Source organism: Maylandia zebra, linkage group LG1, assembly GCF_041146795.1.
Source record: "Maylandia zebra isolate NMK-2024a linkage group LG1, Mzebra_GT3a, whole genome shotgun sequence".
NCBI lineage: Eukaryota > Metazoa > Chordata > Actinopteri > Cichliformes > Cichlidae > Maylandia > Maylandia zebra.
The window spans coordinates 41,805,507-41,821,277 of NC_135167.1; the positions used below are offsets into that span (position 1 = coordinate 41,805,507).

A 15,771-nucleotide genomic window follows, 5' to 3' on the forward strand; every position below is an offset into this window, starting at 1 on the left:
TACAGCTACTTCCGTGCAGCTGATATAAGATGCGGTAAGCTGAACACAGCTTCAACCATCTGTTTGTTGACAAATAGTAACGGACTGCGCCGCATTTTCTTGTTAGTAACTGTAACGGTGTTGTAGCGATAGGAATAGTAATTAGTTAGATTACTCATCACTGAAAAAAGTAACGCCGTTACTTGTAACGCTGTTATTCCCATCACTGTTCACAGATCAGTATAACTCTGATCTGTAACCAGCTCCTTTATTTACATTTTGTAAATAAAGTCTTCAGAGTTGTTTTATTGTCAGAGTGGCAGGTAAATTAACCCTAACCCTAAACTGGGAGGACTGAATGGGCCTTTCAGTGATTCTCTGAGGAGCCAACAGGTTCAGCAACAGTCAGGGTGGCGTTAACAATCTGCAACTCACGTCTTTACACTTATACATTAGCGATATTAGCATTAAATTGTTAATTAAGTATTATATTGTAGTACAACACAATAAAAACTAAACATTTTATTCACTACAATAAAATTACAAATTAATCAGACTAAGCTATATTAACTGCTGTGGTTTTGTACTGTGTGCTGACTGGTCATCTGTAAAGGACCTGAACTGTCACAGTATGCAGAAGCAGACTGTATGTATAGTGAACAGTGGAACCAGACACAAAGGAACGTGGGACCAAACTTGAATTAACAAAAAGTGAGCAGTTTAATATGACTGATGGAGAAATACAAAGTAATGCATAAGGCAAACTAAGATGAGAATAAACAATAACGTAAACTGGGGAAGCTAAAAATACACATGAAAAAGCATAAACATGAAACTTGTCGTGGATACAAAGATACCTGAAACAGGGAGACATGACGCAAAAGACAACAGACAACCTGACACTGAACAAAGGAGGACTTAAGTACACAGAAAGATGTGTGAGGATGGGGAACAGGTGGGACAAATCAGACCAGAGGTGACAAGGGGAAGCAAAACTAGACACACTGCAATTAGGAAGGGAAACAGCATGGAACGCAGACATGACGACACGAACCTGACACCATAAGACGCGCAGGCATGAAACACATAAAGGGCGAACATAAACACAGGGGTAAAGGACACAAGGGAAATCGAAAAAACAATTAACTATAACGGCAACTTAGGCAAAGTAGAAATGAACTTGGAATTCCTAAAGGACTTAAACATAAACTATAAACATCAAAATAAGTTAAAACTTTAAACGCTGGGTCAAAAGACCCAGGATCATGACCTGAACAGGTGGAACTGATTCTTAAAGATTCCATTAAGCAGTTAAAAAGAAGCTGAAGATTCAGGACAGCATGGAGTTCGGTCCGCAGCAGTCAGACGATGTTGGTGTCGTACTTCACATCCTGCAAACATCAACACGATACGTGAGCCCTGCTCTGCAACAAGTCCAACACACCTGTAACCTGGTATCTGTCCATGACCAGGATTCACTTATACTAAGTCACATGAAGCTAAGTTTTGACCAGGACATGTCCTTCAACGCACATATTAAACAAATATGTGAGACTGCTTTCTTCCATTTGTGCAACATCTCTAAAGTTAGAAATATCCTGTCTCAGAGTGACGCTGAAAAACTAGTTCATGCATTTATTATTTCCAGGCTGGACGACTGTAATTCATTATTATCAGGAAGTCCTAAGAACTCCCTGAAAAGCCTTCAGCTGATCCAAAATGCTGCAGCAAGAGTCCTGACAGGGACTAGAAAGAGAGAGCAGATTTCTCCTGTTTTGGCTTCCTGTTAAATCCAGAATTCAAAATCCTGCTCCTCACATACAAGGTCTTAAATAATCAGGCCCCATCTTATCATCATCATCATCATCATCTTATCATCATCATCATCATCATCATCATCATCATCATCGTTTATTTGTATAGCACTTTAAGAACACACCAGGCAGACCAAAGTGCTGAACAACACAGATCAAAACAACAACCAAATTAAAAATACCATAAAATCATTACATACAATAAAATAAATAAGAAGGTGTCAGTTTCCTACAGTTAAAAGCCAGGGAATAAAAATAGGTTTTCAATCTGGACTTAAAGACCTGCACTGATGACGCTTGTCTAATTTGGAGAGGAAGGTTATTCCAGAGCATCGGAGCCGCAATTGAAAAGGCACGGTCTCCTCTCCCCCGTGACTTAGGGACCGACAGCAGCAGCTGCTCAGCTGAACGGAGCGAGCGAGGAGGAACATGTGGCTTCAGCAAATCAGATAAATAGACAGGAGCCAGACCATTTAAAGATTTAAAAACCAATAAAAGGACTTTAAAACGAACCCTAAATGCAATGGGAAGCCAATGCCAGGAAGCCAGAACTGGAGTGATGTGATCGAATTTCCTACTACCGGTTAAAAATCGCGCCGCCGCATTTTGCACTAACTGCAGGCGTGACAAGGTGCCCGACCCGACCCCTATTAAAAGGGAATTACAATAGTCCAGACGTGAGGTGATAAAAGCATGAATAAGAGTTTCCAAATTGGGTTTGGAAAGGAAAGGCTTGACCTTCGACAGGCGTCTGAGGTGATAAAAAGCTGATTTTACCACCCCACTTACATGACCTTCAAAAGTAAGCGCAGAATCAAGTTTAACACCAAGATTAGTGATTGAACTTTTCAGATGAGAGGTCAAATCACCAAAATCAACAAACATCTTATCCTAATGACCTTGTAGTACCATATCACCCTATTAGAGCACTTCGCTCTCGCTCTGCAGGCCTACTTGTTGTTCCTAGAGTATTTAAAAGTAGAATGGGAGGCAGAGCCTTCAGTTTTCAGGCCCCTCTTCTGTGGAACCAGCTTCCAGTTTGGATTCAGGAGACAGACACTATCTCTACTTTCAAGATTAGGCTTCAAACTTTCCTTTTTGCTAAAGCATATAGTTAGGGCTGGACCAGGTGACCCTGAATCCTCCCTTAGTTATGCTGCAATAGACGTAGGCTGCCGGGGATTCCCATGATGCATTGAGTTTTTCCTTTCCAGTCACCTTTCTCACTCACTATGTATTAACAGACCTCTCTGCATTGAATCATATCTGTTATTAATCTCTGTCTCTCTTCCACAGCATGTCTTTATCCTGTCTTCCTTCTCTCACCCCAACCAATCACAGCAGATGGCCCCGCCCCTCCCTGAGCCTGGTTCTGCCGGAGGTTTCTTCCTGTTAAAAGGGAGTTTTTCCTTCCCACTGTCACCAAAGTGCTGCTCATAGGGGTCATATGATTGTTGGGTTTTTCTCTGTATCTATTTTTGTAGGGTCTACTGTACAATATAAAGCGCCTTGAGGCCACTGTTGTTGTGATTTGGTGCTATATAAATAAAATTGAATTGAATTGAATTGAATGCCAGGGTCTAACCTGCAGAAGGCTTGTGTGAGAGGGGCCGGGCTGGCAGCATCTGACCAATCACAAATAGCGAGACAGAGAGAGAGAGAGAGAGAGAGAGAGAGAGAGAGAGAGAGAGATTTAAGACCACTTGAAAAATCCACTGAAGGAAAAAGCACCCCAGACCATTGTGGTGTCCCCTCCACTGTGGTGTGTAGAAAACATTTCAGGTGGGATCTCCTTGTCATGCTCGTAGCGCTGGAAACCATCAGGACCATCAAGGTTACATTTGTTCTCATCAGAGAATAAAACTTTCTTCCACCTTTCAGTGTCCCATGTTTGGTGCTCTGTAGCAAAGTCCAAACAGTCAGTTCTGTGGCGTTCAAGGAGACGAGGCCTTTGAAGACGTGTGTTTGTTTTTGAAGCCTTTCAGTCTCAGATGCCGTTTGAGGGTTATGGGCTGCAGTCGGCACCAGTAACGGCCTTAATTTGGGTCGAGGAGTGTCCAGTGTTCAGGCTCAGTGCCGGGGACATTTTTTGGGTCTTCCACTTGGCCTTTTTGTTCCATAACCCTCAGGACCATTTAAGAAATTTGCAATGACTGTCTTACTGCGTCCCACCTCGGCAGCGATGACACGCTGTGAGAGACCCTGCTTATGCAGTTCAACAATCTGACCACGCTCAAAAAAGCTTTTTTGCCATCAGGACGTCATGACAGTGTGACTACCTGACAGAAAATGACAATGAATCCACGTTTCTGCACAGGTTTGTCCTTTTAAAGGCATGTGGTCCTAAACTTTTGGTCAGCTGTAAAACAGCTTGTTTCAGTTTAAGCGTTGTTTTCAATAAACTGCATGCTCAAAAAAATGTTTTGTCTCACTCCAATTTCTTCTTGTTGCATGTTGAAGCTCTACTTGGAACCGTGTTCAGATCCATCCATGGAAAATATGATTATTTTTTTTTTGTATTATTCAAGTGGTCTTAAAGTTTTTTATTTTATGTATTTATTTTTTGTAAATGTTAATATAGTGGTGTGAAAAAGTGTTTGCCCACTTTCCTGATTTTTCTACTTTTTCTATCTTTGTCACATTAAATGTTTTAGATCATCTAACGAATGTAAACATTAGACAAAGATAACACAAGTAAACACAAAATGCAGAGGAAACAATCCAAACCTACATGGCCCTGTGTGAAAAACTGATCACACCTTTGGAAGTTCAGTTTCTCTAGCCATACCCAGGCCTCATTACTGCAACATGAAATCATTGAAAGCACTTAAATAGGACCTGACTGACAAAGTGGAGCAGACCAAAAGATCTTCAAAAGACAGACATCATGGCATGATCGAAGTAAATTACGAACAAAACAGAAACAAAATTATTGAGATCAGTTAGTCTGGAAAAGGTTTTAAAGGCTCTGGGACTCGAGTAAACCACAGTGAGAGCCATTATCCACAAAAAACATAGAACAGTAGTGAACCTTCCCAGGAGTGACTGACCAAAATTACCCCAAGAGCGCAGCCATGACTCATCCAAAGACCCCAGAACAACAACCAAAGAACTGCAGGCCTCACTTGCCTCAGTTAAGGTCAGAGTTCATGACTCCACCATAAGAAAGAGACTGGGTGAAGCTGAAACGCACTTGGTTTCAGCAAGAGGACAACGATCAAAACAAAGCAGCAAGTCCACCTTTGAACGGCTTCAGAAAAACAAAATGAAGACTTTACAGTGAGCTGGTCAAACTCTTGACCCGACTCTGATTGAGATGCTGCGTGACCTTAAAAAGGTCGTTCATGCTTGAAAATCATCCAGTGTGGCTGAATTACAACAATTCTGCAAAGACGAGTGGGCCAGAATTCCTCCACAGCTGTGATACACTCAATGAAGTAATACGAATGCTCGATTGCAGTTGTTGCTGCTAAGGATGGCCCAACCCGTTATTAGGTTTAGGGGGCAATCACTCTTTCACACAGGGCCTTGTAGGTTTGGGAGTTTTTCCTGTATTTTGCGTTTACCTTTGTTATCTTTGTCTAATATTTAAATTTGTTTGATCCGAAACATTTGAGTGTGACAGACATAGAGAGTTTGAGATTTAACTTTGAGATTTTTATGTTAATTTGAAGTTTGTCGTTACAGTTGGACACTGCTGCTTATTGATGTTATTATTATTTTATTTTGATTTTTTTAATCTTGCACAGTCTGTATATGACTGTCACTTATTCTGAGTTTCTGCAGTACTCAGTCCTACACAAGTACACACTATTATTGCTTATCACTGTCTGCACACACAGCTTTGATGGATCCTCCAGGAGTGATGACACCATTTTCTGGTGAACTGATTGGTCAGTAGGTGGTGAGATCACACACACACACCATCAGGTCATCCTGACTCTGAGTCACATGCGGAGTCTGTTCACCCATATCTGTCTCTCCTTCAAATAAACTTTATTAAACAGCAGCTCTTAAAGCTCTCGCACACTCTGCTGTCTGCAGTCTGTGTTCAAGCTTCATGTTTTTATGATATTACACATTTGTGTAAAATCAGCCGCTCTGTGTCAGCACACCTGTCCATCTTTCAGGCTGGTCACATGTCGCAAACTCTGCCCTTTGCATGTAATTATGCTCAATAAACTTTGGTTGATTTACTTAGTTGATGACCACTTCCTGTGTTAGGATAAGTGAAGCCAGATGAGGAAACATCTTAGTACAGGCCCCAGCTTCCCACCTCAACAACACACCTCATAGCTGATCTCTGAAGGGGGTGGGGCTTCTGACACAGGTGGGGATTCGTATGTACATGGGACCTCTGAAGCAGCTTCGAGCGATTTGTTGATAAAGATGATTGGCTAAAAACAACCCAAAAGACACAGCTGTTAAGGTTTGAATTGGAAACATGAAGAATGTGAAAAGACTGAGCTGATTCAGGTGGACACAGGTGGACTCACCTGATCAGTGGAGGGACACAAAGCGTAGCAGCCAAAGGCAGCGATACAGATGGAAACGATAAACTCCAGGAGACAGAAAACAACCAGAACAGCTCTCTGGACCTGGGAGGATAAAAACACCCCTGTGCTTTTAGCCCTTTCCATTAGAACCTACTCAGATCAGGCTGAGGCGACTTGAGTACCACCTCATGTGCGTGGGACAATTACAGCAACACGGCTGAATGTCCTGTGATGTCATTTATATGCAGCATGAACGCCATTTTCTACTTATTGCTCGGTCTGTGGCTTTTTGTCGGACTCGGGGACCGCAGCGTTGTTTCTGTGCAGTCGTTTCCCTCTTTGCCATTTTAAAAATGGCAGCTTCGATTTTCACAAAGGAGACGCTCTCATGACTCATGGAGTGGTGCCACTGACAAGCCAACCGGTAGCACATTTTCAGATAACCTTGATCCAAGTAGGTACTAAAAAAGTACCTGCTATCAGGAACCACCACCTAATGCAGGGGTGTTGAACTCCAGGCCTTGAGGGCCGGTGTCCTGCAGGTTTTAGATAACACCCTGGGTCAACATGCCTGAATCAAATGATTAGTTCATTACCAGGCTTCTGGAGAATTTCAAGACATGTTGAGGAGGTAATTTAGCAATTTAAATGGCTAAATTACCAAGGACACATCTAAAACCTGCACGACACCTACCCTCAAGGCCTGGAGTTCGACATCTGTGACCTAATGGAAAACCCTAAAAACCACGTCAAGCCATGCCACGCCAACCCGAGCAGGTACTAATGGAAAAGGGCTTAATTATTGTAGCAAGAAATACTGATAGCCTCTAATGATAAACAGGAACAATTAGAGACCACAGTCAATCGCAGTAAATCTAGACACAGAATAAAACTCTCAATAAAAAGGACATGAATCATAATAATGATGATCATTTATAACAGGAGAGAACGTCATCGCTTCAAAAGTTTCCACATTAATGTTAAACCAGTCGCCACACTTTTCAGACTATTTTTGCTTGAAGGAACCGGACTAAAGAGCACTTTCTGCTAAATGCGCCGTAAACCTACACATTACACTTTTTTACTGTTGGTAGTAGGTGATGTGAGCGTCAGCGATGGGATGGCAGCACTTCTGTCTGAGACCTGACTGTCATGCAAGTTTTCTGTACTCGTTTGATTGGCAGACACAGCTGCTCTAAATGTTCTTCTTTTTTTTTATTAGCAAAATCAACATACAAACAAAATGCACCAGATATTACACATTCAGAGAATAGACATTCCTTACATATTAGCAACTTTCATACATAGGAAAAAGAAGATATAAAAATGGGGTCATAAAACTTAACAGATTATTAACTCAAAATCTTCCAAAAAGGAAACAAAAAAAACAGACTTTTTGTTTTTAACTAAAGTCAGTGCAGAATACAAATAGCATTTGTATTTTATTTTTATCCTATTGTATATTTTATTCTATTTATTCTACTGTGTACAGTATTTTATTCTTATTGTATTCTAATTTTTGCTATATAACTTTTGCACTATCCACTTCCTGCAGTGACAAAACAAATTTCCCACGTGGGACTAATAAAGGTTATCTTATCTTATCTTAAGATTTAACCAACAGGTTTAAGTCGTTTTTCCAGTAAGCTCGTGTTGGTTTGGTGTTAAAAAAATGACATTTATGTATAAATTGCTTGCACAAGACTAATAACACATTAACACCATAATTAGCTTTCTTTTCTTTCAAAAACACTCCAAACATTATCATATTTAAGGTAAATGGGGTAATTTGACTCCCACTGGAATAAAGCCAGGTATGAAAATCCAACCAAAATATTTGTATAAAATTGCACAAAAAAATAGATGGTTAATCCTCCTCTTCTGTTTCACAAAATACATAATTACCAGTTTCTATTTTGAATCTATCACCAAGGAGTCTATTTGTCGGGTAAATTTTATTCAAAATCTTAAATTGGACTTCTTTCCCTTTAGGAGGGATAGGGAAGGTTAACTGAATACCATCTATATATAATTGCCTTAACTTGGGTGAGATGTCAGAATATATTATATCATTTACAACTATGTTTTTAAGTGACAATGGAATGGATTTTATAACCCGATTAAATTTACTTTTAGAACATTGGATATTAAACTTTTGGCAAAAATCTTGATGTCCTAGAACATGTCCTTCCTCATCTACAAAATGGACAATTGCTCAAACACCTTTTGATAACCAATCTTGAATAAAAATAGATTTTCTGTTCATCAGTATATATCTATTGTTCCAAATTGGGCTATTATGTGGAGTGAAATTATGTTTAAATAACATTTTCCAACAAAGAAGGATCTGTTTATGGAATTCAGAGAGTTTAGCAGGTAGCTTAGTAATTTCAAAGTCACACTTTAGGAGAAAGTCGATACCCCCCAGTGTGTTAAAGACCTTACTTGGTATAAAAAACCAAATGGAGTGTGGATTATTTAGGAAGGATTTTAACCATTTAAGTTTCAAAACACCATTCATTATATCAAAATCAATTGCGTTTCCACCGCCTTCAATGTATGGTTTAACCAAATCATCTTTAGATATATAATGGCACTTATTCCTCCAAATAAAATTAAAATTCAAGCTATTAATTGTTTTAATAACTTTATTTGATATTGATAAAGAGTAAGCTGGATATATAAATCTAGATAAACTGTCCATTTTGGTTAATAATATTCTTACAAAAATTGTGATGTCTCTTTGTAACCACTTATTTAAGATTGTCTTACATTTGTCAACATTATCTGAAATAGTCAAAGGAGCTTGCAAAGAAAAGCGTCTGGACTTCTTTAAGTTACTTGAAGACGTTTCACCTCTCATCCGAGAAGCTTCTTCAGTTCTAAGGTCAAATGGTGGAGAGTCCCAGATATAAACCTAGTGGGAGTTTCCCCCCACAGAGGGACAAAAGGACCCCTGATGATCCTCTAATCGCCTGAGCCAAGGTGTGAAACTGGGTGTGGGTCCCAATACTGAAGGACCCGTCCCATCCAGGCAACAAACTGTTCCAACTTCTGCAATCTGGTAGAAGGTTCCGCATCTTCCGGGCAAGGACAGAGAGACTCAAGAGGAGCTTCTATCCCCAAGCCATCCGTGCCCTAAACACACACACCCGCCCTCTCACATCATCTATAATTGACTGAGACAGGACTCTTCCAGACACTAAACCAAGGCACAATGTACATTTCAATTCCTTTAATTTTAAATATGTTTATATTGTCTATCCTGTAAAATAGTCAGCTGTCTATTCATATTAATGTACAGAATTCACCTGCTTGCTGCTACTACTGCACATTCACCCAATGTACATACTGTATATATATATATATATATATGTATACTAGGGGTGCAACGATACACAAAATTCACGGTTCGGTTCGATTCGATACTTTGGTGTCACGGTTCGATATTTTTTCGATACAAAAAAATGTTCATGCCTTTTTAATTTGTCATTTATTAAAATTATAAATATATATTTTAACTCAAAAGTACAGTTTTTAAATTTAACCCTAACCCTTGTGCGTGTTTTTTATTTTGACAGCGAATGCGCACCTGCGGACCACTTATGTGCAGCCCTGGTTATTTAGCTCATCATATTGCAGCCACAGAAATTCTTTTGTCCATGAAACCATAAAGCTGCACTTTCTTTTTGCCTTATAGTCTGATTTGTCATAACTTCTCCGTTTTGTGGTAAGCTTTTCTTTGGCTGTCACTTCTTCACTCTGACCTGTCTTATTTGGCTCAGCAGAACTGAAATATATATCCTGCTGCTTTTACACACACACTCACATAAGCTCAGCGATTCTCTGCGCGATCAACCTCTCACATGTTTAAGCTGCGGGAGATTTCACTTGTCATGTTTGCATAGTAAGCTAACGATTAATAAGACGATGTCAGAGGAATTGGTGCACAAATTATCATCACTCACAGATCAGTGCTGTCGCTCTCTATACACAGTTCGCACGATTGCAAAGTGAAAGCAAAAAAACAAGTGCAAATTCAAACGCGACTTCAATATGTCACATATTGACAGTGGCTCACTGATGCCAATGACATAATTACCCAGCTACATTTCTGAAAGAATGCAAAAGCATTGACATATATTTTTCGTACAATAGCCCGACGGGCAGGGAAGAGATAGATTTTGGTAGCCTGACTGAAAAAATCGCTAGCTCCGGGACGTCGGGCTAGCGATATTGCGAGCCCTGTATCTGATTGAGGAATCACTCATCTTTGGAAAAGAGAGTTTATTACAGAGAAATGGCTCTTTCCAAAATAAAAGCTATACTATCCGCTTCTTCTGGGCTATATTCTCAGCAGCATAAGGAGAATCATGTGCTAACAGCTGTCTAAATGACTCGGCTAAAGTTAGTAGCATGCTTGTTGTTTTTGTCTTTGCACTAGGATGATGTCGGCGTAAATGTGCAGTCATATTCGTTGTGTTCCCGCTAGTGCTTTCAGGTTAATCTCGTTGAAATGACCTTAACGCCACAACACGGCAAATCTCCGTTAACGAGCTACCGCCGATCGCCCCGTGCATGGGGCTAGACGGCCAACACGTTAACAAGCTAACTGCGCTAACACACTAGTTCACACCAATGTAATTGAGCATTGCATGGCACATCCAACATACTGTTTTACTTTAGTCCATGACTCGCTTACCTTCAGGGTCATACGTCACATGAAAACCAAAATAATTCCAAACGCCAGATCTGAATGAGGTTCAATTTGCTTGTTGCAAGGAGAGCTTAACTTCTGTCTCGCTAGCTTGCCCTGCGCTCTTCCTTCTGACTATGCTGTCTGTGTTGAGCGCTCAGTGGATCTGCGCTTGACAGTGCAGCCTAGGCGGAGTAGTCGAACACAGATTCACTGAGCGCTCAACACAGACAGCATCGTCAGAAGGAAAATTGATAAAATAAATTACAAATGTTGTATTGTTCGATACATATGCGTACCGAACCGAAAGCACTGTATCGAACGGTTCAATATCGATACGAATATCGTTGCACCCCTAATATATATATATATATATATATATATATATATATATATATATATATGGTATTCAGTTAACCTTCCCTATCCCTCCTAAAGGGAAAGAAGTCCAATTTAAAATTTTGAATAAAATTTACCCGACAAATAGACTCCTTGGTGATAGATTCAAAATAGAAACTGGTAATTGTGTATTTTGTGAAACAGAAGAGGAGGATTAACCATCTATTTTTTTGTGCAATTTTATACAAATATTTTGGTTGGATTTTCATACCTGGCTTTATATCTTTATATACATTGGGTGAATGTGCAGTAGTAGCAGCAAGCAGGTGAATTCTGTACATTAATATGAATATATATATATATATATATATATATATATATATATATATATATAGACAGATGCCGACCAAAAAAAAAAAATCTTCCATGAGAGATTTTTATTGTAATTATGCACATTTTTGGTGTTATATATATATATAACACCCAGCACGCCCCTGCGGGCGGTTTATCCTTCAAGCTCGGGTCCTCTACCAGAGGCCTGGGAGCTTGAGGGTCCTGCGCAGTATCTTAGCTGTTCCCAGGACTGCGCTCTTCTGGACAGAGATCTCCGATGTTGTTCCCGGGATCTGCTGGAGCCACTCGCCTAGCTTGGGAGTCACCGCACCTAGTGCTCCGATTACCACGGGGACCACCGTTACCTTCACCCTCCACATCCTCTCGAGCTCTTCTCTGAGCCCTTGGTATTTCTCCAGCTTCTCGTGTTCCTTCTTCCTGATATTGCTGTCATTGGGAACCGCTACATCGATCACTACGGCCGTCTTCTTCTGTTTGTCTACCACCACTATGTCCGGTTGGTTAGCCACCACCATTTTGTCCGTCTGTATCTGGAAGTCCCACAGGATCTTAGCTCGGTCATTCTCCACCACCCTTGGGGGCATCTCCCATTTTGACCTCGGGACTTCCAGGTTATACTCGGCACAGATGTTCCTGTACACTATGCCGGCCACTTGGTTATGGCGTTCCATGTATGCCTTGCCTGCTAGCATCTTGCACCCTGCTGTTATGTGCTGGATTGTCTCTGGGGCATCTTTACACAGCCTGCACCTGGGGTCTTGCCTGGTGTGATAGACCCCAGCCTCTATGGATCTTGTGCTCAGAGCTTGTTCTTGTGCTGCCATGATTAGTGCCTCTGTGCTGTCTTTCAGTCCAGCTTTGTCCAGCCACTGGTAGGATTTCTGGATATCAGCCACCTCCTCTATCTGCCGGTGGTACATACCGTGCAGGGGCCTGTCCTTCCATGATGGTTCCTCGTCTCCCTCCTCTTTCTTGGGTTTCTGCTGCCTGAGGTATTCACTGAGCACTCGGTCAGTTGGGGCCATCTTCCCAATGTATTCTTGGATGTTCCTTGTCTCATCCTGGACTGTGGTGCTGACACTCACCAGTCCCCGGCCCCCTTCCTTCCGCTTAGCGTACAGCCTCAGGGTGCTGGACTTGGGGTGAAACCCTCCATGCATGGTAAGGAGCTTTCTTGTCTTTATGTCAGTGGCTTCTATCTCCTCCTTTGGCAAGCCTATTACCCCAGCAGGGTACCTGATCACGGGCAGGGCGTACGTGTTGATGGCCCGGATCTTGTTCTTACCATTCAGCTGACTCCTCAGGACTTGCCTGACCCTCTGCAGGTACTTGGTGGTTGCAGCTTTTCTAGCGGCCTCTTCATGGTTCCCATTTGCCTGCGGGATCCCCAAGTACTTGTAACTGTCCTCTATGTCTGCAATGTTGCCTTCTGGTAGTTCAATCCCCTCAGTTCTGACTACCTTCCCTCTCTTTGTTACCATCCGGCTACACTTCTCCAGTCCGAATGACATTCCAATGTCATTGCTGTATAGCCTGGTAATGTGGATCAGTGAATCGATGTCTCGTTCATTCTTGGCATACAGCTTGATGTGATCCATGTACAGGAGGTGGCTGACAACTGCTCCGTTCCGTAGTCTGTATCCGTAGCCAGTCTTGTTAATGATCTCACTGAGGGGGTTCAGGCCTATGCAGAACAGCAGTGGGGACAGAGCATCTCCTTGGTAGATCCCGCACTTGATGGTGACTTGTGCTATGGGCTTGGAGTTGGCCTCTAGTGTTGTACGCCACATCCCCATTGAGTTCCTGATGAAGGCTCTTAGGGTCCCGTTGATCTTGTACAATTCTAGGCATTCCAGTATCCAGCTGTGGGGCATTGAGTCATAGGCCTTCTTGTAATCAATCCAGGCAGTGCACAGGTTGGTCAGTCTGGTCTTGCAGTCTCGGCTGATTGTTCTGTCTACCAGTAGCTGGTGTTTTGCGCCTCTGGTATTCTTGCCAATTCCTTTCTGTGTCCCGCTCATGTATTGACCCATGTGCCTGTTCATCTTAGCCGATATGATGCCTGACAGGAGCTTCCATGTAGTACTGAGGCAGGTTATTGGTCGGTAGTTGGAGGGGACCGGTCCCTTCTTGGGGATATATATATATATATATATATATATATATATATATATATATATATATATATATAACGTTCTTCCTCTACACCTCCCCCCCCTCCCAATTTTTTTGCACATGTCGAGGAGCGTGTCAGGCTAGATTTCACTGTGTGTTATACTTGTATAACTATGCATGTGACAAATAAAGAGCCTTGAACCTTGAACCTTGAACCAATCAGCCAGAGTTTCAGGTGTGTTCATTGTGAAACCTGGCCCCACCTTATCATGTGAATTCCTGAGGTCAGATGGCTCAGGATGTGAGTGGGCGTTAAGGCGTCTGGGAACCTGAACCTGAAAAGAGAGTATTAGCCAAAGGACTCAATTTTGCCATTTCTCCACAACAGTTGCCCATAGTGGACCTCATCACAGCCACAGAAACCGCCATACGGATTAATAAATTATCACAGACAGAAGCAGAGCAAATCAGGATGAAAGTCTCAGCCACCCTCTCCAGGGCCAAAGTCCCTCCATCCAACCTCACAATACAGGAAAAGAAGGCCGTCGTTTCCCTGAGCAAAGACCACAACATCACTGTTTTACCAGCTGATAAGGGAAGATGCACCGTGGTCCTAAAAACTACAGATTACCATACAAAGATCACTACTCTCCTCAGTGACAACAATACCTACGAAGCCCTAAAGCGAGACCCCACAAACAGCTACAAAAAGAAAGTTATAGCTTGCCTTCAAGACCTTGAAAAGGACAAAATTATTGACCGCCTTACATATCACAGCTTTACCCAGGGGATGCCATACCCTGCATCTACGGACTTCCTAAAATCCACAAGGAAGCTGTCCCACTCAGACCCATAGTCAGTAGCATAAACTCAGCCACTTATAACATTGCTAAACACCTTGCTACCATCCTTGCTCCTCTCGTGGGGAACACCCCACACCACATCAAGAACTCCACCGACTTCACCGACAAGGTCCAGAAACTTACCCTGGATCCAGATGAAACCATGGTGTCCTTTGATGTAGTCTTTCTCTTCACCTGCATACCCACCACGGAGGCCGTGGAGACTGTCAGAAAACGACTACAAGAAGACAGCTCCTTGGAGGACAGGACCAACTTCACACCCGATCAGATCTGCACACTGTTAGACCTCTGCCTCACCACTACATATTTCAAGTACAACGAGGGTTTCTACAGACAAAAACATGGCTGTGCCATGGGCTCCCCCGTGTCACCCATTTTCCAAGATGGCGCGGCCACGTCCAGACGCCTTACTGACTGCTCCGCTCCGACTATCCACTTTTCTTGTTTTTTACTTATTTTTTGCTCTGGTTTACATCCCAAAATCCTCTAGTCTTATAGTATACGACAGCGGATCACTTGTAAACATCGGTGCCAAGGTTGCACATCTAATCTCGGACACTTTTAAACCTGACCCTTCCTGGCCGCCAGAGATTCTACGCGGCGTGGAGAACAACAAAGGAGGGGCCGCTCATCCGAGGCGCAGAACAAAGAAGCGCCGGGGAAAACGCGCTGGTATTAGGAACAGACTGAGACAGCAGGCGCATCGCGCACCACTGCCCAGTATCCTACTGGCCAATGTACAATCCATGGAGAACAAGCTTGATGACCTAAGAGCAAGGGTCACCTTCCAACGTGACATGAGGGACTGCAACATTCTGTGCTTCACGGAGACATGGCTGACCCCCACCGTGCCGGACCAGGCCGTAACTCCGTCGGATTCATTCTTTGTGCTCCGCGCGGACAGAACGGCAGAGTCGAACAAAACCAAAGGTGGAGGAGTGTGTTTCATGGTAAACAGAAAGTGGTGTGATGCCAGGAGCATTTCTACTCTCTCCAGCGGCTGCTCGCCACATCTGGAGTTCCTGAGCATTAAGTGCCGCCCTTTCTATCTGCCCCGTGAGTTCACCTCAGTCATCGCCACGGCGGTCTACATCCCACCCCAAGCGGACACAGGT

The 15,771-nt window shown here is 42.4% G+C and overlaps 1 protein-coding gene across 1 annotated transcript in view; it reads right to left on the reverse strand.

Moving 5' to 3' along the window:
• Positions 1-675: 675 nt before the first annotated feature.
• The window catches only part of LOC101477636 (membrane-spanning 4-domains subfamily A member 15), a 28,376-nt gene continuing 13,280 nt past the window's right edge, over positions 676-15,771 (reverse strand). The window contains exons 5-7 of the mRNA XM_024800302.2: positions 6,290-6,391; positions 6,083-6,190; positions 676-1,370 (exon numbers count right to left, since the gene is read on the reverse strand). Of these exons, the coding sequence (XP_024656070.2) occupies positions 1,341-1,370; positions 6,083-6,190; positions 6,290-6,391 (240 nt within the window). The 3' untranslated portion in view covers positions 676-1,340. The remainder of the gene's footprint in view (positions 1,371-6,082; positions 6,191-6,289; positions 6,392-15,771) is intronic.